The sequence below is a fragment of the Bombus vosnesenskii genome, unplaced genomic scaffold (assembly GCF_011952255.1).
Source record: "Bombus vosnesenskii isolate JDL3184/JDL3185 unplaced genomic scaffold, Bvos_JDL3184-5_v1.1 scf7180000013293, whole genome shotgun sequence".
Lineage (NCBI taxonomy): Eukaryota > Metazoa > Arthropoda > Insecta > Hymenoptera > Apidae > Bombus > Bombus vosnesenskii.
In genome coordinates, this window is record NW_022882944.1 from 2,451,095 (window position 1) to 2,477,672 (window position 26,578).

Here is a 26,578-nt window from a genome sequence, read left to right on the forward strand (position 1 = left end):
TAATGATTTATTTTCAGTGGGTCAACCAAAATGGATACAACTTGAGAGAGAATCTTAAAGACTTTGTATCAAAACAAAAGGCAAGAGAAGAAAAACAATTAGGAATTACAAACAGTTAACGAAACTGGATAAATTAAGAAATATGATGATATTTAATAAAATTACGTACGTGTTACAAATTGTGATAACATTTAAAAAGTATATACATATATTCAATTTAAAAACTGTATTTGTAAACGAAATGCATATTTTGTTGATATATCACATGATATTCTAACTTTTACCATTAATGACATAGTCTTAGATTTTATATACATCACAAACATCAGTTTCAACAAATCCTTTTTTTCTACAGATTGAGCGTATCTCTTTTTTGTATCATTCTTAGATGTTTTTTCTTAATCTTCTTTAATTTTGCAGTATTTGTAATCTATAAATAAACGTTATATTTAATCGTAATTTTACATTTTTTAAATTATTAATTTAATTTTATACTGGAACAATTGTAATTATTAACAATGACACTTACAACTTGTACAACTTCACCCTTCTTCTCATTTTCCTTTGTGCGTTTTAGATTAGCCCTCCTTCTTTCTTTCTTTGCCTCCTTTTCTGCTTGTTTTTCTGCCTTTATCGCTCTTGACATTTCTTTAACGTGTTTTAAATCATCCCTCAATTTTTGTTTCTTGTCAAAGGACAATCGTATGCCTCGTGTTTTCACGATAGATGAAAACCTGTTTATAAAACAAACGCAGCCTTTAAGGTTAACCTCAACAAAATCAGATATATTTTTCTTCTTTATTCTACGAACCTCTTCTTTTGTTCCTTCCATATCCTACCAGACTTTGGTTTACCTTTTGGAATTTGTTGCTCGAATGATTTTTCTTTTTTAGCTTTTACTTTTTTCGTATTATTGGTAATAATTATATTATTTGTGTCTGCAATATCAGACAATTTGTCACTCAATATTTCTTCTGCTGTGGTTACTTTTTCGTCAGTCGTCATTTTTCATTAATAATTTTATTTCAATAACAGTATTATGAACAAATATTGCTTTTCTACCAGTAAACAATTAGAATAGGTTATGTATCCACGTGATTACGAGCACCATATTGGAAATGGTCCTAATAAATTAGAGACATCTGTTAACATATGCTGGAAACTTCTACCCAAAATAAATTCGTGACTTATTTTGACTTCAACAAGTACTGCCAATGGTTACCCTAGTAACTTTAGTAGTAATTTTATTCAGTTTAGCGCGTTGACCGTTAGATACCACTATAATCGTTTTCTCACGCGTGTACGATCAATATACGATACATATGTTATTTTAAGAAGTTACTGAATTACAATGGAGTCCCTTCAAGAAATTTGTCAATACTTAAATCCGAATACGCGACTAGACTTAAAAGCTGTTGCATTAGAACATATCCTCAGTGAGTAGTTGTGATCAAAAAGTGTTCAATCTTTGTGATCCTAACCTCTTATTTTTATTAATTTTCATAATAATCTTTGAATATTAGGCGTAACTGGAACCACAGAAGGACGAGAGCTGCTATTAAAACTTCCAGATTTATTGACGCAATTAATTGCGTTGACACAAGATTCTTCTGCAGCAATCTCCAAAGATGCAGCTCTGGCTTTAATAAACATAACTGCGGATGAAGCGGGAACCAGTGCATTTTTGTTGATATCAGAAACTCACCCAAAGGATGGAAAATATAATTACAATTTAATACATGTTTGTATTAGGTAAGCACATTATTAACAAGACCAAATAACACTCTTCTTTCTTTTTTTCATTATTTGCTTTTCTTGATAGCTGTATAATGGACGAAGAAAGCATCTTGGCAGATCCATGCTGCATGATCCTTTCCAATATGACCAGACCACAGCACTTGGTTGATAGAGTTATAGCACTTATTGAAACAAGCGGTTATACATGGGACTCTATTGTGACAGCATTCACTGCAATTCATTACAACAATTCTGGAGCCAACCTTCATTATTTAGGCCCAGTTTTCAGTAATCTCAGTCAGTCTCCACATGTGAGAAGGTGATCATTAATTAATCCTTTATAATTTATATCTAATCGCTGATTAATATGTTTATAAATTATAATTCATCAAATTGCGAATTTAATGTCCATAGGTATTTAATGGACAAAGACCGCAGTGTCATCCAGAGACTGCTTCCTTTTACAGAATATGCAAGCAGCTTAGTGAGACGCGGTGGAATTATTGGCACTTTAAAAAACTGTTGCTTTGATGTACAAAATCATGAATGGTTATTAAGTCCTGAAGTGGATATTTTGTCATACCTTTTGTTGCCATTGGCTGGACCAGAAGAGTTTGATGACGAGGACAATGATAAATTACCAACTACTCTGCAATATCTGTCAGAGACGAAAACGAGAGAGCCAGACTTGGATATCAGGTGCAGAAACGTGTCTATGAAATCAATAATATTTCTAAATGGAAATTGTTATTTTTTTTTGTTGCGTTTTAGGATCATATTACTAGAAGCCTTAGCTCAACTTTGTGCAACAAGGAAAGGCAGGGAAATATTGAGAAAACAAAATACATATATAATACTCAGAGAGTATCATAAATGGGAACAGAATAAGAATGCGTTGTTAATCTGTGAGAATGTTGTAGATATTTTGATCAGGTACGAAATTTTGCTCCTATTTTACAATCTTATATTTTTTCCAATATTCTTTTTAAATTGTGATTCTTAGCGAATATTTCTTAAATTTTAGGACAGAAGAGGAAATAGGCTTGGATAATCTGAAAGACGTAGAAGTCCCCTCGGAGTACACAGAAAAATTCCATAAAATGGATCAAGATTTTATTAATAGTACATGAAGAAGTATCGGTGCAACAATAGGAATTGCCTCATATTTCATACATATTACACGAGAAATGTACATATTATAATAAAACGATAATTTACCTCAGGAGAGACGAGGCTGCGCGTGGTATTGCACTGTTCCCTTGCTTCGTTTGTTAAACTATCTTTAGTCAAGTTATCAGGTCCTGTGTAGCAACAGAGGATTGACAAAAATACAAACTAATAATTGATCATATTCAACCAAAAATCTTACAAACAGATCTATGCTAAATTGGATCAGCTATCATTGCGAATTATTTTCACGCATACATTAAACAGCAGTCAAAAAGATGAATAAAAAAATTGTTTACATCTCAATAGATACTTTGATCTATAAATAATTGTCAAGAATGCAAAAATAAAGGAAAGAAAATTTTACAAGTGATAATGCAGGTACTTGCAAGATATTCTTACACGTTATCAGAATGACGATATTGAATATTTTCCTTTTTTGTAATGTCTGTAGTGCGAACAGTAAATCGCTAATTTTAGCGTGCTCGACTCAGAGCCACTTTTGCTGAGATCAAGTCTCGCAGAAACGAGAATATGGTACCGTTATGGAAAGAACTGGTACATTTCTGCGAACCATGTAAATGACAGTACCGTTATTAATTAATATACACGCGCTATAATATCAATATATACGTAGACATTACATTCCCGTGATTTTTCATGCCAATTAGCTTGAATCAATTAAATAGTAATTGAATATCGAAAACGCGAGCTCAAGGTATTTCTTTAGTAAAAGACAAATAATATTCTAAAAGTAAAAATAGAAACTATTATCGCTGGAGCGTTTATGCCCTCGTAAAAAATAATTCGATATCTTTTACGTATTTCTTCCTGGACGTTCTCTTTGAAGTATTTATTTCAGTATTTACACCTCTTTGCTGAATGGTGTCTTTTTTTAATAAAAAATAAAAAAATAACTTTATATATATATGTATATTTATGTATAATATCTACTAAATCTGATCGAAAATTCTTTTTCAAGAATAGACTTTTCTATATTTTTTGATGTCAAGTTATAACATAACGATTGATCAATGATTTATACTTTATTTAATTTTAATTGCTAGGACAAATTGTTAGGATAAATTTAAATCTTTTAAACTTCTCGGTATCTTATTTTTTACTTAAGGTCGTGTAAATGTCATTACTGTATAATTTGACGCATTAATTTAATTTACAATCATCCTGTGATATAACTATATTTTCTAATCCTTATAATTTGCCGACCAGATCAAGTAGAGGGTGTAATTTTATCAAGGAGAAAAGGATCTTCATGGTAAGTAGCCTAAACCAGCCTCCAGACTAATGGAACTCTTGACGCTGGAAGCGTTACTGGTTCGCCTGCTGATTCTACTCGATTCAGCGCCGAAGATGGCCGCGATTTCCGCGCTTTTCTTGATCGAAAGGGCTTCGTGATGCGCTCCAGATCGACTGGAACAATGGGAAAGACATTTCTTGTCTCTGTCAGCGCCACCGACGTACACTAAACGGCCCTGCGTGTCTCTAGCACTAACGACTAGCACCTTCTCGCTGTCTGAAGACTGTTGAGACTTTCGTCCTGGATTGAACAGGTCGTAATCTAGGGCGAAGTTGTTCGAACTACCGTAGCTTGACGATGACTGCTTCTGGAAACGAATAAAAACAATAAGAAGCCTCGTTCATCGTACTATAATCAACTAAAATTTCTTCATTTATAATCAAACAAACATTTTTTCTAATAGTTGGAATAGATTGACGAACCGTTCATTCCTCTCATCTTAACAATCCTCTATAAAAGATGAAGAAATACAAGAGATTAGAAAATGAGTTGATAAAACAATCAGCAATCAACAATTTAGGAAACGATTATTTTACTACCTACGTTAATTTACCAACCAATGCTAATACACACGTTGTCACAAAACTTACAACTATAGGCAGAATTCACTGCAGCGCTACCGACAGGGTTTTGCGAATATCTCGGAAACTAAGCGAAACCAGCGTGTGAAAAGGTTGTTCAAAATATCGATTTCTACAACATATCCAAAAATCATTGGAATCGAAGATGAGGTAACTTTCCTACAGTTCGATGTAATTTAACTTGATTAATCTTACTCTGTGTCGTTAACGTTATTGAGACTGTTTAAGCGTTCCAGAAAACGAGAAAAACGCATATTTGATCAAACAATCGAATGAAAAGATAGCTTCGATATAGAATTACTGGACAATATATCGAATTTTATATACAGGGTGGTTGGTAACTGGTGGTCCAAGCGGAAAAGGGATGATTCAACGCAAAAAAAGAAGTCGAAAATATAGAATACAAATTTAAAAATTTAAAAATTTAAAAATTTAAAAATTTAAAAATTTAAAAATTTAAAAATTTAAAAATTCAAAAATTTAAAAATTCAAAAATTTAAAAATTTAAAAATTTAAAAATTTAAAAATTTAAAAATTTAAAAATTTAAAAATTTAAAAATTTAAAAATTTAAAAATTTAAAAATTTAAAAATTTAAAAATTTAAAAATTTAAATATTTAAAAATTTGAAAATTTGAAAATTTAAAAAATTAAAAAAATAACGTCAATCGAGACAACGATCTACAGTGAGATCCGTTATAACGAGACGTGATAAAGTGCACGCGTACCGAGCGAAAATTCAAAATCGATTTTCTCAAAAACAAAGCCTCGAACGAAAAATTTTTATTCTATATTTTCGACTTCTTTTTTCGCGTAGAATCACCCCCTTTCCGCTTGTACCACCAGTTACCAACCACCCTGTATAACTGAAAAACTAAAGTACATGGTACGTGTTTTCATCAGATGTGTTTTACTTATCGCAATGTCTATAGATTCATCTCCTGAAATACGAACATTTACAACTTACCCTGTATAGGAATTAGGATATTTACGTTTCGAATTACCTTGAGTACATCCAAACCTTGGGAAGGCGTTCGACATCTGCCGGTCTTGACCGCTCGAGCTTTGTCCGGGCTTCCGGCTCGGCTGAGGGTGCCTTCAGAGGGCACGATGCCTCTCTGCCTTAACTGCTCCAGTATCGTCGGCCGGATCGGCTGCCGAGCACAGTAACACTTATTGCTTTCAGAGCAGCTGTCAGTGTCACAAGCACATACCACCGTGTTTGGAGGAACGTGAGGCTGCGTCGGGATCCTCCTCGACAACGAGCAGTAGCATTTGTCCGCTGACACGCAGGTGCACGACTCCGAATCGTAGCTACACTCGCTGCAACTCACGTAACCGCTGCTGCTCCTGTTCGCTGCCGCTCCTGCGCTTCTGTTTAGTCTTCTGCCTGAACAGAAATATCATCGGGTTTTAGTAAAACTTATTTTACAGTGGCTACAAAGAAAAAAAAAGAGAAACATATTTGAACATATTGCATTATTTTACATACTAATTAATTAGGTTTAAGTACATTAAGTTTCGTATCATTTTTTAGTATTTTCATACGACTACAAAAATTTTCTGCTCTATAAACGAAATATATGTACATTTCCGATCATCTGCCAAAGAAACGTTTGGAACGAAAGTTAGTCAACTTGCAGTGCGCTATACATTTGGATATTAAAAGTTTTCAATAAATTTTGAATCCCATAAAAAGTTAAGGTCGCCTTGAAACTTTTAATATTTTTGTTCGAAGCATTTCTTTGACGGATTGTCGGAATTGTCTGAAAAATGCTTGTACGAACTGTTCTACGGTATATAAACATATACGTTGTTTCAGAAAGTTTTACACCTACGGATACATCGGTTTTGTATCATCTTAATGTCAGATATTAAGAAATTAGAAATATCGAGACGATGCTGAAATATATTACAATACTTACAAGTGTCGCTATCTTCAGAAGTAGTATGGCAGGCGCCATTTTTACTCGTCCTCCACGAAGATCTTCTCTTGCCCAATTTATTAGCCAATACACGATTCCTATGATTGTTCCTGGCGTCGCAAGAAGAGCTACTACCGAAACTATCGTTCAGTCTTCTCGCAGGGAAGATCACGGAAGTGAATTCCGTCGGTCCACCCTTCAACCTCGACACAGACCTTTTGATGGCTCTGCCAAGTAAGCAGGTTCGACGACTGGATCGTCTTCGTTGCGGCCTTCGACGCCTCCTCATTATGCTCGCTGATCTCTGATATAGCTCATCCTGTGTCAATGTGGCGGCTAATTTTAACAAGAACTCTTTGTACAAGGGTTTCAAGTCGTTGAATGACATGCCTTCAGGATCTAGAGGAATCAAATAAAATAGTAATAGAATGTGATAATAGAAGAAGCATTTAATATGAAATAGAAAAGCATTTCATATTAACCCATTAAGGACTAGGCACAGTGAAATAGTACACAACGTGTAAAAGTTAATTAAAAAACGAAACTTATATGTATAAAAGAAAAAGAATTTCACAATATAAGTTGACAGAAAAAAAAATAACAAATGAAAGGTTGGCTTTCAATTAATCTGATAATAAAAGGAAAGAATACATATAATATTATTAACATAAAAGTAAGAGGAAGTATTATAATAATATTGGTATAATAATATACGTTTCTTCCTCGTCATCGTTTCTATATTATTCCCATACAATTTATAAAAGAGAAAGTTGTAATTCATAAAAAAACCAATATGATCAACTATAAATCTGCATCTTCAAGTCCCTTAAAATTATTCAAACAATAGGAGATCTTTAATCTTGAAGCTTTCTCGATTAATACTTACCGATAATAGCAGCCAAGATGTCGTCGACACTAGTCAGACCCTCCTGATTCCTAAACTCATCAAAAAGTTCGGTAAATCCCAAAGGAGTGCCACCTTTGATGCTATTAGGTCTCCTAGCGCTTCCAGGATTCAAAAAGCTTCCTCTCCTGGGCAACTCGACTCTGGTCATCAAATCTCCTCTGTCCACGTCTATATCACTCTGAGATCTCTTCAATCTAGTCTCCTCCAGAGCCTTCGTAGCATCCTCAGACCTGCTAACAGGTGGTTCACTTCCAGCTCTGCTTCTCTTCCTGACTCTTGGCTGATTATGCTCCATCAAATTCAAATTCGACGTGGAATCGCTGAGTTGCTTCTTCAAAGGTTTATCCATGGTAACCACTCTGCTCACTCGTCTTCCAGGTGTGATCTTCTCTTGGTCCCTGGACCTTCTTCGTTCCACTGACACAGAATCCCCACGACTCTCCTGGCTCAACTGATAAATCTCGTTATTACAGGATCTACCAAAGAATATATCTTCTTGCGAACTCTTTATCTTCCCTGTTCCCAGTTTGCTACCTCTGCCACTGTAAATTTCTTCCTGGGCAAGACTGTATATTTTATCAACATCTTTAAAGTGTTCCTCATAGAGCCTCTCTTTGCTGTTTCTCTTCAAAGCTCGTTCGTACAATGCGTTTTCTTCGCTCTTGCAGCCTGATCTGTCGATCCTGTCGTAGATTATAACGTCTGACCTCGCAGAGTGTGTTTCTTGATCCTTAGACGCATCTCTCGAGGACACAGGATTATTCAGGTCATAGGAACCGTGAGATTTTTCGTACATTCTTTCCTCCACGTCATCTGCTTCTTTAATCGGAGTTTTTTGCGCCGGGCTCTCGATTTTCTCCGCTTTTCCAATTATTGGAAGCTTCTCGTATCTGTTAGAGACTGTCTCATAGAATCCATTGGCCCCTATGTCGTAAATCTTGTTCGCAGAATTATTCGAGTTTTCTACTTCGATTTTTTCAGGATCGTTTAATTCTTTTTTAATTCCGAACGTTTTATTCTTCGAATTTTCGCGTTCCTCTTTCTTGGAAACTTTCGAGTCGAAGTTCGTCTGAATAGGACTGAAGCTCTGGACCACTGGAGTAATTTTTTCTTTCGGACTAGCCTCTTTTCTTCTTCCTCGAGCCTCCAAAACGTCTTCTGCTTTGATATCAGAATTTTTCTTCTTTCTTCTGGGAGCTTTTTGTAAACCAGATGATTTTTCAGTTTCCTCTTCCGTTACCGAACTGGACACGGAGGTTTTCTTCGTTCTTGGAGGTCTCACGGGATGTTGAGGAGTCGATCTGATAGCTTCCGATTGTAATATGTTCATTCTGGTGCTGAGCCTGCTGCTTGGACTCGGTTCTCTGACGCTGGAGGCTACCGAGGCTATGCTCATGCAACCGACGCCGTTCGTGTGCCTTGGCCGACGTCGATTCGCGTCCAAATCAGCGAGTAGAGATCTGTAGAGGGTCGCTGCAGCAGCCACTGCATCCTCTTCCGTCTCACACACGAACGCGTGGCATTCTAGTAACCTGGTCGCCCCTGGTCGTCGCATTACTACTGCAAATATCGGTGAATAGTGGTCTGATGTCGTTTTCAGGCCACGCATTGTTCTGAAACACGTGTGTTTTAAATTTAGTTGTAATTTCCTAAATCGTTGTAAACCTACTTTTGTAGTTCTACTTGGACTTTTGTTTGAATGAAGTATAACGCTAATTAAAAAATATCAACTATTCCAACGATTGAAAAATACGCCTCAAAAACGGAGAATAATGTAGAGTAATTAAAAAGCAATCGTTTCTTATATTTATATCTATCATCGTAATAAATCTGAGAACCTAAAATCATTACCTGAAATACCTAAAAGCTTAAAATAATTACCTAAGACATCTAGAAAGCCAGATTGATTATCTAAAATATATAAAAATTTTAGACGATTATCCGAAATACCACAAGATATAAATTGGCTATCTAAAACACCTAAAACCCCAAAAAGGTTATCTGAAAATTCCTAAAATACCTAAAAATTCAAGATGCTCGTCTGAAATATCTAAAACCATGATAATACTGAGATACATAAAACTCTAAAATGATTAATCTGAAATATCCACATCCTGAACAAAGTTTCTCAAACCAAAGTTTCCCTGAAATCAACCGAATAAACCTTTTCAAAGTAATTTTTGCAATCCAAGCGTGAACTGAAAATTAATTACAGGTAGCCACAACGCTATTAATTTCACCTGATGGCGCTTTCCATCGCCATGCTCACCTGTACAAGTCTGCGTGCTTCTCCTCGCTTGTCTGGCTCTGTTCGTGATCACCGACCAACGGCAAGAAAGCGTGATGCAGCTCTCCCGATGGCATGCGTTTATTGCGAAGCCTCAGTGCACTCCACACGGCGATCCTGCGAAAGGGGTTGTTCTTCTCGCAGGTGTCAGACGTGCGGAAAGTCAACCCTCGTCTGGAGACTTCGAGTTCCGCCCGCACAGAACATTGGATTCTTTCCAGAAGCTGACGTAGGGGTTCTTGGAGGCCTCGAACGCTTGCCACGCGACCTCCCACAGGTGCTGCGCCCATATATTTCACCTGGAAGGATAATTTGATGGTCATTTAATGGCCATTTAATGGACATTTAAGCCCCTTTTTCATAGTGCACCAAATTACAAGAAATACAATAGAATGTGATTCTTCGATATATCGTTATAGTACTCTAAATTAGAAAATATCGAAGAGCATCATGTTCGTGGCGGGCACCACGCTTTTTACCGACATCACCAGGATGAGAAAGAGGTAATAGCTCTAGTAGAAGCACAAGGACGCGCCACGAACGACAGGATAATGAAAGTTCATCAAGATGCAAGTACGGTGTAAATTACGTAGATTAATCGATGGTGCGCCGTTATCGGGAGTTTTCATCGGCCATTAGCCCCAACTACGACCAGTGTAAAACGTTTCACGATGCGCGCGAAACACGTTTCCATTAAAAGCGAAACGTAAAGTATCGGTTATCTTCACGCTTAGAATACTTACTAAACCTTATCTCCTTATCTTCCATGAACGAAACGAAAAGTATATTGCCTGTCATAAGCGCGAAACCATTTTCTCCATTTTTATACAGGTACTTGGTATGAGATATAACAGATAGGATAAGTCCGGTTAGAAATATTTAGAAGTGAGCAGCCAAACTGAAAGTTCCTATTGCAATTTCTTTTTGTCGCGAGTTCGATTGTTGAGTCAACTTGACCAATTCCACTTTTTTGTACAATTTGGATGTCATGCTGGGTTTGCAATTATGAAACGAAGATAAACGGTTCTCTACTTTTTTCTTACGTTCTAACGAGTTTCTTTTTTCCACTGAACGTAATTTAGCCTTTTTTTAGGAAAGGAAAGGCTAACTTGTTTCTTAATATAATTTCAAACTTCGTTTGGACATGTAAAATATTTTTGATACAATATATAAAAATTGAAAGTTTCTCTGAGGTTTTGTAGTTACGGGACGCAGCGTGTTTTCATTGGAAGAACATCAAAACACGCGATAAAGTGCCATTTTTATTCCGGTCTCTCGTGTCTTCTAAGGAATGGATATTTATTTCATGAAGATATAGACTGTAATGGATCTTAATGAAGAAGTTATTTCTAAACGCAATTATGCGGTTATAATCAAGGCAGTAAAATGACGAATTCTTATCCTGTTCTAGAAGAGACAACAACGTGACATATTCTTTTATCATTCTACGAGTCTTTGTTTGCCATCCTCTGATGTAATGACGAGGCTGATTTGCATATTGGGACACATATTTGCAGATGATGGACAAATAGTCGATATGGTAATGGATTATACTTGAAAAGAATTGTAATTGGGATATCTTGACATTTTTACGGTTTATAAAATACGTAAAAGAATATATTGGATGTACCAAGCTCGAGTGTGTACATAATTTCCAGTGAATATGCATATAAATTCTACGAATTATTTGCAGTAAATTAATAGCATTTAAAAATTTTTAACGAGACGCGATTTTCATGGTCGTATTGGTCAAGTTTGAAGATATTCTGAAAATGTATGTAATTTAATAGAGATATATATTTATCCAAAAAACACTAATAACTATCTTGAATGTATAATCTTTGTGAAATTAATATTACTATCATTATCATATATTGTTTGTACTAGATACTTTGTCACCCCTATATGCATATATATTTCAAAATTTTAGGATTCAATAATTGAAAAATTAAATAATCAATTTAATGTTAACAATGCGGTCCTACAATTACTTGTAGAATTAATTATGTATCTCTTTTGCACCCCACTGTACATTTAGAAAATGATTCTCTGCTCGATTATGTATAAAATTTCATAGATCTGTGTTAATGAAATTTCAGAATGTTTCACGTAACACGTGCATTGATGAAAGTTTCTACAAGTGTTCGAATACGTTTTTCATGAGACGCTGTATGAGTTCTTCTTGCGTCCCTTTTTCAAATTTCTCAGGAACCTACTTACCCATTTTCTTTATCGTCCCATCGCAGCCTCAGAGCCGCTATCTTTCATAAAACGTGCTCTTTATCCTTACATATTGGATGGTTAAGAGCTGATAAGTATAAAAGCTCGTCAATTCGAAGCGTGGATGAAATTCTACAGGTCTTAAGATTGTATCTCTATGGGCGTCGAGGCAATGATCTGAAGTTGTTGCTGACCTCGACGAAGGCATCATCGAGGATGGCGCAACGAAACGATGCGGAAGAGGGAGGCCATAAAAGCGGGGCAATAAGAAAAATCCGCATACCGATCCGCGGCAACGAAGGGGAATTTTTCAATGCTCCAAATAGTCAGGAGCAAGCCCCGTCACGCTTCGCGAATCGTGAACGGAATGAAAGTGATGATTAAAAATCGCTGGGACCACGGCCGCTCGAGGAAAGTCATGCAATTTGTCTTTAAGAATGACTTAGGGTACTTATCGAGAGACTGCGGACTTTTTAGTATTTATGAAAAATTTGAAGATGCGTAAATGCACAGGATGTATATAACGCGCGAAAATATATGAAATATCCAAAGTATGGTACCTTTTACAATATTTAACAGATAAACCAATTTTTTATCTAAATTCTAATTATGTAATTACGTTCGGGAGAATGTGATTTTATATTTTCAGCACCGGACTGACATGACTGGAAAAAACAAATTTTATTTTGTGTATTTTATATTATATTTTTGCATCTTTATATTTTATATTGTTATGTTATATGTAAAAGTATAGAGAATAAGGATACAAGAGGTAGAGTAGAATTTCGATTATCCGAGGTGATGTGGACCCGGCCGATCTCGGATAGTTGAAAACAGAGATAATACGGAATAATCTATTAACTTTTCTAAATTATAAAGTTCATAAATTATAAAATCGTAAAATCGTAGAAAACTTTTGATAGTACGATGTTGAACACGTATTTAGGTTTAATTAATTATTTAAACGGTTGAAAGTTTTGTTAACTACTTTCACAATACTTGACTATTTATACTTTCGTACTCTTCGCGTTGAAGTTTCGAAAAAAAATGAAGTTACCGTAAAGTTCAGAGCACCTCTGATAGTACAACACTTCGGTTAAACGGGGCTCGAACAACCGAGATTCCACTGTACATTCTAAGGTCAAGTTTAAATTGTAGATTTGAAGTCCAAATGTTAAGTACGAGAAATGTTAAGCTTGCTGATTAAAAAGTGGACCATAAGTGTAAATCAAACGTAATCAATATGTAATAAATGTAACTTGGAGAGGAAGAACTATGAAAAATAAAAAAAGAAAGAAAGTCCTGTATCATTCTGTTGAATTGAAGAAAATGTAATATATCGTTCGATTTCTACACCAATTATGTTTCATACTTCAGCTATGTACTTCAACTAGGCTTTTCCCCGGAGAAATCAAATTTTGAAAAAGATTATGGCACGATATCGTGCGATGGAACTTGAAATCGAACGAAAATAATGTTTCCATAGTACGAACAATCCTCATTGGCATATTTTCCACCGTTCCCTAGACATCAAGAACGATATTCGCCTCCTACTCGATGAAAATTGCGCTCGACCGTGTCGCATAATTAGTAGTACGCAATATTAAGTGTTACGACGTTCTTAATCTCTGCCAGCACGTTTCGTTCTACTCTCATTCAACTAAATATTATTTAATACACGCCTGTATGGAAGCATCAGATAGCAAAGATATTTAATTCGACATTAAACAAAAATATTCGAAAAATATTCTTCATAATCATCCACCTAAATTCATACTTAACTAGAAGTAACACTAGACCATATTCCAGTTGAGCACAAAACTGCAAAAATTCTATTTTTATTACCCTTTTTCTATCTTTTTATTTTTTCGCTTCTCTTCGTCTTCGAACGAGCAAGCAGTTCACCAGACCAATTATACGTCGATCTCAATTTTATTTCCATTCGTAAATGTATCCGATATATTCGTTGATTTTTGTACACGAACGAATTGTCGAGTAAGTGAGGATTATATAAAATGATTAGAACATTTTATATTTTAGCAAACTCGTTTGACGTTCGAATATTTCATTCTTTCTTATATTCTCATATTTCCCATATTTGGACTACGAGTATTTATGCAGATTCATATTTTTGCAGATATAATTAAAAAAATGAAACTCAGGCAAAATATTGCTTTATGATTTTAAATATTTTTCCATATTACGTACAATTTTGGATTTTCAAATTCCTCGTGAATGCATAAAAATCCCCAGTCTATTCGTATGCTCTGCTAATATTTCTTTTAAAAAATGCAATGAAATTAAACGAGAAAAGCAATAAGGAAAGACAGCGAGGCGTTTTCGTGTAACGTCCGTAAAAGTCCAAGGTTTTCGTAGCGAAATATGAAATACGCGGTCGGTGCGTGTTTCGAGGCGATTTTCAGGCCGCGAAGTAGGTGAATCCTTGGCCAAGGCGCGAACAGCTGCGAACTCGTCTCGAGAGTGGAACGAATGGCCATTCCCCGAGATTTTTCTGTGCACGGGGGCAGGGACGCGGCGACGCGGCCGTACGATCGAATTAACATAAGTGAAAATCCTCTTTTTCTTCGTGATCCCGTCTAATTGCAGTGAAATCTTTGTTGCGCGGATCCGCGCTGCATTCGACTCTACGACAACTGATTTCGATCGAATCGACTTCGTTCTCGTATCTCGACGAATGAATATACAAACGATAGAAGAAATTCGAACGTAGAATTTTCTGGCCAACTCTAGTTCAACAATGAAAGGAAAGCAATGTCTTCTAACGACATTTGAAACGACAAGTGCATTAACATTTATACTGTGATATTTTCTATATTTAATAAAAGAAAAATTCCCTCGTAAGAAACTTTGACAGTAAAAACAAAAAGAAACATCTTTTAATAATATTTGAATGTAAGTCGAGTATTTAATAATATTAAGTTAAGTGCATTGAAACTTACGCTGCAACATTTAAGTACAAAGGCTACAAAGGCTAGAACATTTTAACATAAACGCCACTGTATGCATACTTTGGGGATCAATACGCTACTAACAATGATACTAACGATGAGTTTGATTAATGAGTGTACCAACAATGAGCGATAATATCGTTCTACAGGTTCCCAAGACTAGAGAAAAGTGTTTGGTGGCACGAAAATGACGAAGAACCACGGAGGAAAGTAATCGATATATTTACCGGTAAAATCGCGGCGGCGCATTCTCCAGGTGTTTCGCTTTCGGCTTCCACGGAAGCGAACATCGCCTCGATCCTCGCCTGCACGGCGCTGTTCACCCTTCTCTGCTCGTCCACCCCCATGTCCTCCAGATGATTCGAGTTCATGGTTGATACCGCGCCATACCAACCGCCAATGTTCGATCCGTAGATCGACCTGAATCAATAAGTTTCACTGTAGCCTTTTGGGAATCTTTTTATAAAAATTGTACTGTCTTGCGAAATTAATGAAGAAGTGTATCGTTTGTTATTTGAGTTTGGTACAGTACTTTTTTACTGGATCGTATTAAAAATTGTAAGGCGAGTTAACACAATTTATCAAGTTGTATTAAAAATTCTAAAACGAGTCTGAATTGAATTACTAACTGAAAATCATACCTCGAATCTTCGAACAGGGCATCGATGCGAGCCTTGCTTCTGAGAGAGCATTCCGATGCGGGACCAGCCAACCGGAAGCCATCCTCGTAACAGGACATTCCCACGCAAGACATATTCGGCTCTAGATCTAAACTAGAGCACGATCCACGTCTGTATCTCTTTTAAGCTCCCTGGAGCTTTTCTCTTCGTCGTGTTTTCATCGAGCGACGTCATTCGTTCTGGAACAATTCAACCATCCTTATGAAGGATATCTAGTCTCAATCGTTTTCTAAATATGTATGTGCGATCTCCTTTCATAATTTTATCGATTAATTATACCAATGAAATAGTAATTACTTTATATCAAACAGCAATTCTTATAACTAGACTGCAGATATTTATGCCAACTTAAATTTTTATAAATGCAAGTAAAGAGATAGAATCTGAAAATAAGTAGAGAGATTTGTTTCACTCGCTAAATATTGTAACGACGAATGGCATACTTTCGATATTTTATATATTTTTTTATATTATATACACTCTGTGTATTTATACAGTGTTAATAAATAATACAGTGTTATGAAGCAGAAATTGATCTACTTATTTCAGAAATCTGTTCTTTAGAAGTCTAATTAATATTAAGTATTATATAAATGTTAGGTATTATGTAAATGTTGAAAGGTTAAATACAAACTCAATGTAAAAAATCGTGTTTTATTTCATGGAAACACCATCTGTCCTATCGATCAATGCATCTTCGCTTAATTGTGTTAATTCATGGAAGTACAACACAAAGATATCCACGTAAATTATTATATATTTAACAACATGTGTCTTAATGCGTTCAAAACATGTACATAGAGATTTTACTGTATTTTATATTTAAGGGATTTATGTAGACTTATAGACCTGTTTAATTACACAGTGTCGCTATTGAAAAATCAACCACGTAGCATACAGATCGAACCTAAGAATAAACAATGAACGCCTCAATGCTCGATAGAAATTTGTTCAGAAACACTGGCAGTTAAAAAAGTTCGAAAGATTCGAAAGAGGTGAGATCTGGACAGGATCTCACCTCGTTTCCACGGACCCTTGCTGCTGGTCCGCAGTATGCGTTAAATTTATTCGAGAATACGTATCACGTCGGATAATGGCAATTAAAACTGTAATTGCAAGACGAGACTGGATGAAGAACGATCGACAGACACCGTTTCGAATCTGGGCTCGAGTAAAAGTGGCGGGCAACTCGTAATTTCACCCTTTGAGGCGGTACTTTTAATCAAGGCCATCGACTGTATCCTTTTCAAACATGTAGCGTGAAACGTGCTTGTTGGAACAGAGATTGTGAGACATTTATGATCGGTTATCCATCTTAACAAGTATCTCTGGATCGTAAATAGCTAGGACAAGTTTTTATCAGGTTACTTGTTTTTGAGCTACTTAATCACCTAACATTTTACATTCTAAATGATAAACATCATCAATGAAGAATGTTCATTATAATTTATATAGAATTCTACGGGTGTTGATTTAAGTTTTGGGGACATTAACAAAGAGCAGAAATTTATGAAATATTCAAAGCTCTAATTAAAGTTTCATATCGTAAGTTGCATTCATAGAACATGAAATTGCATAAACATCATCAGTCTAATTAACCTAATAATATCGTTCCTACGAACATTTCTCAGCCTATGATTCCCGACAAACATTTCGTGTATATCATCGAAAAGATTTACTGTCCCATAACTATGTCAGATGAATCGCTGTTTGCCTATAGTTCGTGTCTGCTCGCAAAACATAATAACTGGAACGTTTTTGCTATTGTTGCATCAGCGAATTCCAGCGAAATTTTCACACTCGTGGCGCCGCGCCGTCACTCATTTACAAGCTCGCCAATCACACGAAGAATATGGTTCTCCAAGTGGGAAGAAGGGATTGCATTTCGCGAAAGATAGCATTGTTCACCGCGGTAGAAATCGCGGGCACGCGGTACTCGATATCCACTCGTGTAGAATTATCGCGTGCATGCCATCAGCTTACCGCCGCTCGATTTTCAGCGCGAGGCTCGTCGCGTTTCTTTTAATACGTTGACTGTTGCACAGTTCCAAAATTTCAATTCTATTTTTTTCTATTCTTAACTATTAAATTTCCAATCCATCGTCCGCAGATATCATCCTCTTTTTATAGAGCCAAACATCTATCGCAATCCCTCCTTATTCGATATTCAATTCTTCCTTCTTAAATTTCACGCTTTTCGAAACAAAAAGTGTATTCCAATTTCTATTTCTATTTGCCTCCAAATTTCATTCTTTTCTTGTAGAATTAAAATGGTTTACAAAATTTCAATTCTTTTTTTCGTAGAAATAGCCAATTTATTGCCAAATTTCATCGTTCTCCATACAACGAAAGAATTCGTTTAATCCGCCACTCAATTCTCACTTACGTAAAACCCAATATGTCATTGCGAAACTTTGTCCCCGATTGTATATAAAAATTGATCCACTCGACATTTAGATATTGATATCCTCAAAAACGTTAGCGATGTCGTCATTATTAGTGATTAACGCTACTCTTTATCATTCCACTTCAAACCTGTATAAGTGGCCTAATGGAAGAAAAAGGAATAAAGAATAACCGATAAAAGAATTTCTAACGCGAACCGTATGAAATTCTGTCGAAAATAAGTCGAAGGTACAGCGTATCCGTTGGTAATTAGAATTTCTAATTTTACGTCGTATTCTGCTGGGAAACGAAGCAGCGTGAAATCTTTTACAGTTAGCCGGATCGAGGGACTTTTCAGAAAGGCGTCTGTCGGCTCGCGTATTATGGGGAATAACTGTCGCTGACACGTACACGTAAACGGAGCCCATCTGTTCACGTGTTCACCGTTGCACGCCGAGGTCGTGACGAAACTGATTATCGAAAATTGGACGATTACCGATCCAACCAGCTAATTACGGCAACGGGAACGAATCGATTTCGAGATGATCATGGTTGGAATCCTGGTCATAGATTTCCAATTGAACTTTCAATTCGAATACTTGTTCGTTCGAATTATGGACTAATATTAAATCTAATGATTTTGATTTAGTAACACAATAATATCGATTGCAGATTTCTTTCAAGATTTGTTTTAATGATTTAGTTTCTATCCTATGTATGTGCCAATAAATAATTTTTGTATAAATATATTTCTGTGCTGGAAAATCCTACGTATGTGTTTCGTTTATAAATATCATGAAAATTTCGTTTAAATCCTAGTGATTTTTAATTTATGTTCTTCGTTTGAATATTTGGTATCACGTACATACTATGAAACGACGAAAGTCGACTGATAAAATTCTAATCTAATTCCTCGGCAATTTATTTTAAAACGTATTGTTTTTTTTTATTTAAAAATAAAATGAATCTAATTGACAAGATGTAGTCGTAAAGTTAACGCATCGTGAACACGAGAAACAGATTTTGTTCAACTTTATGGACCACTATTTTGTTTCAGGTGCGTTTACAAAATGGAATCTTGTTGAATGCTTCATTAAGTTAAGGCACGGTCAATTAAGGACAATTAAGGCATGCGTTTAATTTTTACTCAAGATGAATAACGAGGGTAAATTTTACAACTGGACTCGATTCACAGTTATAAGTCTCTTTGATCTTTAGCCACATCAATTAAATATTCCTATTTTCGTCTCGACTAAACCTCGTTGGACAAGATTCGTGCTTATTTAATTTTTCTACTTTAATTTCAAATCTTTGGAAGGAAAGAGACCGAATTATATCCACTGCAATCCTGTAGGATTTGAAAGTTACTGAATACAAATGTAAGTTTGCCGAAATTTAAAAAGCTTGAAGTTTCGAATATTAAAAGATTCAAACATTTGAAACATAATAACGATATCAACTTTAATTTAAAATACCTAATATTTGAAGTATTCAAAAATTAAGATATTCAAAATTTAATGATCCGAGGGAGAAGGTTTATATTATTTTAAAAATTCTTATTCAGGATCTCTATCGAAATATTAAAACATTTGTTCTTCTACTCTGCTATTAATCTTTCTAAGCCACTGGTTTTCTTGGTTTGCCAGTTTCCATTAATTTACAGCCAATTACAAGGTAAACCAATTGTTGGACGTTTAGGCGACTGTCAGCGCTACGGATGACGAAGGATCCTCGTTCACCGCGTTGAAGGCAACGGTATTAAGGTCGACAAACAGATTACAGCATCACGTGTCGACGAATCGCGTGGAGAAGCTAACATGCGCGGCCGGATTTAAAGCGTGTGTGGATCGTTCAACTTGCAATTACCAAGTTCACGGTTCGTTTACTAGCCGAGTTCGGTCTAATGGGAATCGAATAAACGAACGGAAGTAACCGGACGCACGAAACTGTTCGCGTGCCAGGGAAAATCGTATCGGAGTCGTCTCTTTGCGGTAGAAATGCCAATTTCGGATAAATAAATAAAATCTAGGTAGAAGAAAGTACAATTTAAACAACCGATCGAATTTCAGATGATGGAAGAAGATATTTGCTTAAAATCGAGGAGGTAGATGATATTTGTATTTCTAATTCTAATTCCTCATTTCTATTTCTAATTCTATGATATATGAGGGAGAATATAGAAAGATAGTTTTAAATGGTTGAAAAATATTCATAATCTGACATACTACTCGCTTTAAACAAGTTCAAATCTGTTATTAAATAACCTTAGTTTCTCCATGTCAGAAGATTATCAGCAAATGTGAACTCTAAACAGCCTAACACATAATGAGAATGAGTAAAAGTAGGGTACTAAGATGATTGAAAAGTACAATTTTAATATCATAATATCTACTTCAAACAAGTTCAAACCAATGATTAAACAGTCTCGTGTCGGATACAAGAAAGCGTAAATAACAGAGAACTACGATATCTAAAAAATAACTAAATAAAAAATAAATGGAGAACACAGTACCCCACCATAGTATTCCAGAGTCAGAGGTCCATCGACGCTTCTGTAGAACGTGATCTCGAATATGCAACAAGATATCAAAATTCATCCACTTACTTTCCAATGCTCCACGATCTCAATTTCGCCCAAAAATCCTCAAACAGAGTCTCCTAAACAAAAGTTTTCTAAAGTTTCTCGAAAAACACCAGCGCACCACCGCCACGAATCCCATATTATCGTATAGATCACTTAGATCGTGTAGATCCACGGTTCTCCAGACTCCTCCATCTTCTTTGTATCGATACCACAATATGAAATGAAATGTAAGAAACACTTGTTCGATTTCAAATTTCACAAATTTTCAGCAGATAATCGATCGTTGTAACGGAGGACAATCGATTCTTGTAATTTCACAAATATTCAAATAGATAATCCAATTGGCGTAATTCCACAAATTGTCGATAGATTATCAACTGTCGCAATGAACAATCAATTTTTGTAATTTCACAAATTTTCAATGGATAATCAGCTGTTATAATTTCACAGATCTTCAATAGACAATCGACTGATCAGCAAGAAATATGAAAAAACCGACGTTTTTCACGCGAGAAGAACGTTGCCGTTGACGATCGACCTTGGCCACGAGTCGATCCGGATGACCGTCGACGTGAAACTGCCGGGGATGTTCCGCAGGAGAGACTCGAGTTCTCTAGCCAGTGAGTCGGCTCCTCCACGCTGGAGCGAGGAGAAGGAGGAAGAACAGGAGGAGCAGGAGGATGAAGATCGACGGAGAGAGCCTTTCTGCTGTTCCACGGGAAGGGTGAATGTCTGGTCGTGGCTTTTTACCGGAAATCTTGTGCGTCGTGCCTCGCCTGACACGTACGCATCATTGCGATTAATTGGTCCAATATCGATATCTATTTCTCATGAGTTTGACGTTCGTGGCGTGGGTAAGAAATGAGAAGTGTTGCTGTGACCGATTTTCGACGAAAATCTGACGGTTTTGGGCTTTTCGCAAAAATTTGGAATATTTGAAAAAATGTTAACTTTTGAATTTTTAATGGAGATTTGGTATTTTATCATTTTTTTTTCGGAGTATAGACGATCTTAGAAAATTAGTTTTTGAAGAAATGTTAGTTTTCGTTCGATTCTTAAGGAAAATTTGTCATTATCGGCCTTTTTGAGAAAATAAACACAGTTTGGAATATATTAGAGAATTATTTTTTGGAGAAATATTGCACTTTTGAGGGAAGTGGATAGTTTGGAAGATGTGAAGAGATAATTTTTCTTCTTGTTTATTTTGCTTGTTGAGGAGAATTATACACTTCAATATTTTGAGACAGAATTCGATGATTTGAAGTATTGATTTTCCTTTTGAAAGATAAAGAGGAAAATATTAATTTTGAATAGTAGGAAATATTAATAAGAAAAATGCCAATCTTTTCTCGGTCGTGAGAATATAACAATTAATTAAAGACATTTTATGTTTCTTTAAGCAATCGCTACAAATTTAGGTATTAATTTTTCCAAAAACATCTTTTACAAAATTTGTTTCATTTCTGTTTCTTTTCGTTCCTTTTCCACTGTATCTATCATACGGAATATTCTTCAAAAAGAGACAGAAAAAGTAGGACACACGGGAATACCAATTTCGAAATTTCAAAGATCACGATTAAACGTTTCCACGTACTCGATGAGTGCTTTTGTGGAACAAAAGGTACTGGAAAACTACAATATACTACTGGTAATGATAGTTTATTAAAACTCCTGCGCTTTAGCAAGCCGAAGAAATTCAACAGTAGGAAAGTAGGTCGAAAACTAGTTACGTATATTATGCTAATTACTGTGCATTTAATGTGGTAACCATCATTCAGGGAAGACCGAAAGTATCGAGGAACTGAAAAACGTTCCTGTCTCTTATTACCATTATAATACTAAATTGAAACACTTACATCGAAGTAGAATTACAGAAGAAAACCAAACCCCATTGTCTCTCACAGCAGGAACACGTGTGATTACTATCGAAGAAATTTCGAGACGTTTTCTAACGAACAATTTCCCTCGAGAAAATAACCGACACTCTTAACTCTTTCGACTTTTGCGGCCCAAAAACAATTATTCCAAAGAATACAGCGAATACTTTCTAAAAAGAATATTTTCTATTCAGATAATGATCTGTTAATGAAAATGTCTATCAATTAAACTGTTTAATAATTAAAATTTTTAAAATTTAGTTTCAATAAATTTCAATTAGTACCTAATTACAATTTTCAGAAAATCCAAAAATCCCAGCCCTAAAATCCTCCACTCAACTAAACGACAATCATCAGAAACCATGCCATTTTATCCGGTCCAAACGAAGTCCAAAGAGTCGACCTGAGATTAGCATATAGAAAGCAAACTAAAATTGTTAATCCATTAACATCGTCCCGAATTCATCTCTATAAATTCAAAAAGACAGCTCATAAACCAAAATGTTCAACCGAGATCAGACTATCAAATAACTATAACGAGATTTACTCTGAATATATACGGTAGCGGACGGAAGAAAGTTTAATAAAAGCTGGCACAATTTTACAAAATATGTTTAAATCTTCAATACAAGTCACCATTTATTAATATGTGCATGTATAAAACTAAATTCCAGAATATGCGACTATCGGTAACACAGTAAAAGATATCTAATATAAAGATTGCTATACGAGCATATACGCGAATAAATTCCAGAATAAGTGACTGTCAACAACATCGTGAAAAATATCTAATACAAAAGTTATTAACATATTTTTATACACTTGTAGAAAATTTGAAATTGCAAAGTTGCATAAAATTCCTATAAAGACAGGCATGACGCAAAAGAAATAACAGGTTTGTAATAAAGCAACTAAAAACTAGAAACAGTGAGAAGCGTTCGATCCATACTAAATATCAGTATACTTATGATACCATTATAGTATCATTATACTTATAATAATACTTTTAATAGTACTTTTGATAATAATACTTTTCACTGGCATCGTATATCTAGTGACCAACATCTTTATTCTGTCCGGGAAAGGACGCGTGGGGTCAAGGAAACACATGGAGCAACGAGAACACGAAGAAAGAAAGGAGGAGGTGGAGGAGGAGCCTTACGGGAGAAGCTGAGGAGCAGTCTGGATTCTCTGGTTTCCGTCGCTGGTCCTCGTCGGCGTGGTAACGCGGTAACCGATAACGGTACCGTGCTTCGACGGCGTTCACCAATGTGAGAGTACTGTTATTCCAACGATGCAGTTGCCCTCTCTGTTCCACCATAGACTAGTTGGTCTTATTTGTCCTGCTCCTTCGCCGACCGGCGAGCGCGAAGAAACACGGATGATTGTTAGTCGTTCTTTAGCCTTCGACAGGAACGTTGTTGACGGAGGAATGCTAGAAAATTAAGTATGGAGTAGATTAAATTGATAAGAAGAATATCTTGGGAATACGTAACAGTAAATGGTAATTTTTTTCGAATACCGAATAGGCGAGATTTTAGTAGTGGCAATGAAAGAGGTTTTGAGAAAAATGGAGAGCAGGAGATTGGGTTCTACGTAAGTGACGATTAAATGAAATTTCTAATTAGATGTGGGGTTGAATAGATTATATTGATAAGGAGAATATTTTGGAAACATATAATGGTAAATGGTAATTTTGTGGATATCAAGTAGACGAGGTTTTAATAGTGATAATGAGAAAGCAGTAAGAAAAGGATTTACATATGCGGCTATTAAATGAAATTTTTAATTTTAAAGGAAAGGATGAAATTTGTTTCTTACAATTAGTCGCTCTTGGACTTCAACAGGATCGTTGCCGTTAAAGTAAAGGATATTTACAGAACAATTATATTAACTTTTATTTCGTTAATAATAGATGCAGCACATGGACGAGACGTGATCATTTTTGTTCATCTTTCTTATTTCAAACAACTTCGATAGTCATACAACTTGAAAAATACAAGTTTAGTTTCCTGAAAATGGATAATATATCTATGAAATTTTAATAAAAAATTAATTTTTTGAACGGTGAAGAGGGCATAAAAATACACGCGTAAGTTCATAACCAATTAAAAGAACAGTTTTGGTAATATGGAATTTGATTATTCGATTTCAAAATTGCTTACGCATATTTTGAAATAACGTTTATAAAAACATCTGCAAGTTGCAAAATCGACATATTCTATAATACATTCGCACTTTCTAAAGATCTAATTTATATTTCGAACGATGAAAAAGATCTATGAGAAAAATCCACGACAAAAATCTAGGAGAAAAATGCATCCAGTGATATTTCCATAAAAAAATATTTTCCCACACGAATGTTTCGTTTCTTTTCATCCTGAACTTGATATTCAAGCTGTGTGTGCCTAGATGGATCGCATTAGACACGCTTATACTTATGTAATAATCACTAATGTGATCGCTCATACACGACGAGATCAAAGTTCATCTTGAAATAAGGTAGACTTGGAAATAGTAATTTTAACGGTACGAGAACGTTGTAAAGTACCCTCGTTTATAGGTATATTCCCTGTCCAACCATTTGCATATTTTAATTTCTTGTTTACGATCCTTGTTTATCTGATCGCCTTTTTCGCGACATTATCGCGGCGAAAGTAATCGTCTGAACGATAAACGCGCTCTCAGCAAATTCTTCTGCTTTCTACCGACAATTATTCCACGAATTTAGCTTAAGCCCTCCCTTTTTTCAATTCCAATGTTTGAGACATAATCCCTTGACACAGGCAATAATTGATATATCAATGATTTATTTATTCTAGATATTAAGGTAAACAATTATTCACTAGTCCTTGAATTAGTAAATTTATATTTCAGATCCTGCCTATGCTTCCAATTATATATATTCATAAACAATCACAATTTGGAAATTATGTCAACATTACTGTCAACATTAGTAGGTTTATTAAAAATGAAACACGATATTGTAATTAAAACTATTTTCATAGTAATTGAGAATTATTTCTTTCTTATTCGTAAAAAAAAAGATTTGTTTCGTTTTCATTCTAAACATAATTAGCGAAAAGAGAGCATTATTAATAATTAAATAATAATTAAATAATATGCATTTATAGGAAAAGTAAAATTCCAAACAAGAGTAAAATACACGTAATATACAAAAATATACAAAAACATACAAAAATATGAAAAAATATGCAAAATTATGCAAAATTATGTAAAATTATTCCACAACATACAAAAGTATACCGGAATATATAGAAATACAAGAAAGTATGCAAAACTTTCAAAGTACAGTACTTGCTATAATATTTAATTGATGAAATAAATCTCTACTTATAATTGATTACATTTGCTTAATTAGGTTTATAAAAGTACGGACTTGCATAAACATCTGTGACGCAGTTTCGGTGAAAAAGAAAAAGCTGGCCACTTTTTTACGATTTATTCGAAAGGAACGTAAAACTTGGGGGACAAAGGCTGTTAAAAGCTGCAAGAATCGATATTGACAGTAAAAAGTGATTGCACGTACTCTTCAGGTTCTCGGAAGACAGGCGAAGTTCCTCCTTTCCCATGTTTGCGGTTACTTTGATTAATACATGCCGGCAATTTTACAATAATGTCCAGTTATTTTATGCATTGTACCATTATACGGCTACGTAGGTATCGTTTCATTAACGACAGCTGGTGGATACCGCTTCGAAGCGGAAGTTATCGTGGCCGCTGATTTTTCATCGACTCGCTTTCGCAGCTGTCGCTGCCTCCTATTTCTTTTTTCAATCGCTGGTTATGCAACGTTTTTGTACAAATATCCAAGTTCATAAATATATACCTGTGGTATTTGCTAATTATCTCTAGCATCGTTATTTCTTCTATAATCATATCGTTTAACCATATTTTCACATTGATTCTTCAATTACTTACA

The 26,578-nt window shown here is 35.3% G+C and overlaps 4 protein-coding genes across 6 annotated transcripts in view; 2 read left to right on the plus strand and 2 right to left on the minus strand.

The window, feature by feature from the left end:
* The window catches only part of LOC117232728 (Fanconi anemia group J protein homolog), an 88,060-nt gene extending 87,799 nt beyond the window's left edge, over positions 1–261 (plus strand). The window contains exon 15 of the mRNA XM_033492321.1: positions 18–261. Coding sequence (XP_033348212.1) covers positions 18–119 — 102 coding nt within the window. The 3' untranslated portion in view covers positions 120–261. The remainder of the gene's footprint in view (positions 1–17) is intronic.
* LOC117232730 (coiled-coil domain-containing protein 86) lies at positions 212–1,124 on the minus strand. Its single transcript, XM_033492323.1, has 3 exons — positions 812–1,124; positions 530–734; positions 212–430 (listed from the first exon to the last, which is right to left on the minus strand). Exons 1-3 carry the CDS (start codon positions 1,003–1,005, stop codon positions 350–352), a joined length of 480 nt encoding a protein of 159 aa, XP_033348214.1. The 5' UTR covers positions 1,006–1,124; the 3' UTR covers positions 212–349.
* A 151-nt stretch (positions 1,125–1,275) lies between these two features.
* LOC117232729 (protein HGH1 homolog) lies at positions 1,276–3,280 on the plus strand. Its single transcript, XM_033492322.1, has 6 exons — positions 1,276–1,436; positions 1,524–1,752; positions 1,823–2,056; positions 2,152–2,436; positions 2,509–2,670; positions 2,762–3,280. The coding sequence occupies exons 1-6, from the start codon at positions 1,352–1,354 to the stop codon at positions 2,865–2,867; spliced, it is 1,101 nt and encodes a 366-aa protein (XP_033348213.1). The 5' UTR covers positions 1,276–1,351; the 3' UTR covers positions 2,868–3,280.
* A 618-nt stretch (positions 3,281–3,898) lies between these two features.
* On the minus strand, positions 3,899–26,559 carry LOC117232727. 3 transcript variants are annotated; one of them, XM_033492319.1, is made up of 10 exons: positions 26,186–26,559; positions 23,883–24,070; positions 15,751–15,968; positions 15,337–15,529; positions 9,903–10,219; positions 7,613–9,246; positions 6,727–7,125; positions 6,016–6,191; positions 5,806–5,955; positions 3,899–4,529 (listed from the first exon to the last, which is right to left on the minus strand). In XM_033492319.1, the coding sequence occupies exons 3-10, from the start codon at positions 15,861–15,863 to the stop codon at positions 4,176–4,178; spliced, it is 3,336 nt and encodes a 1,111-aa protein (XP_033348210.1). In that variant the 5' UTR covers positions 15,864–15,968; positions 23,883–24,070; positions 26,186–26,559; the 3' UTR covers positions 3,899–4,175. The 3 variants fall into 3 exon arrangements, with proteins under 3 accessions (XP_033348210.1, XP_033348208.1, XP_033348209.1); XM_033492317.1 differs by having other exon boundaries at positions 5,806–6,191; XM_033492318.1 differs by lacking the exons at positions 23,883–24,070; positions 26,186–26,559 and adding an exon at positions 20,780–21,587 and having other exon boundaries at positions 5,806–6,191.
* Positions 26,560–26,578: the final 19 nt, after the last annotated feature.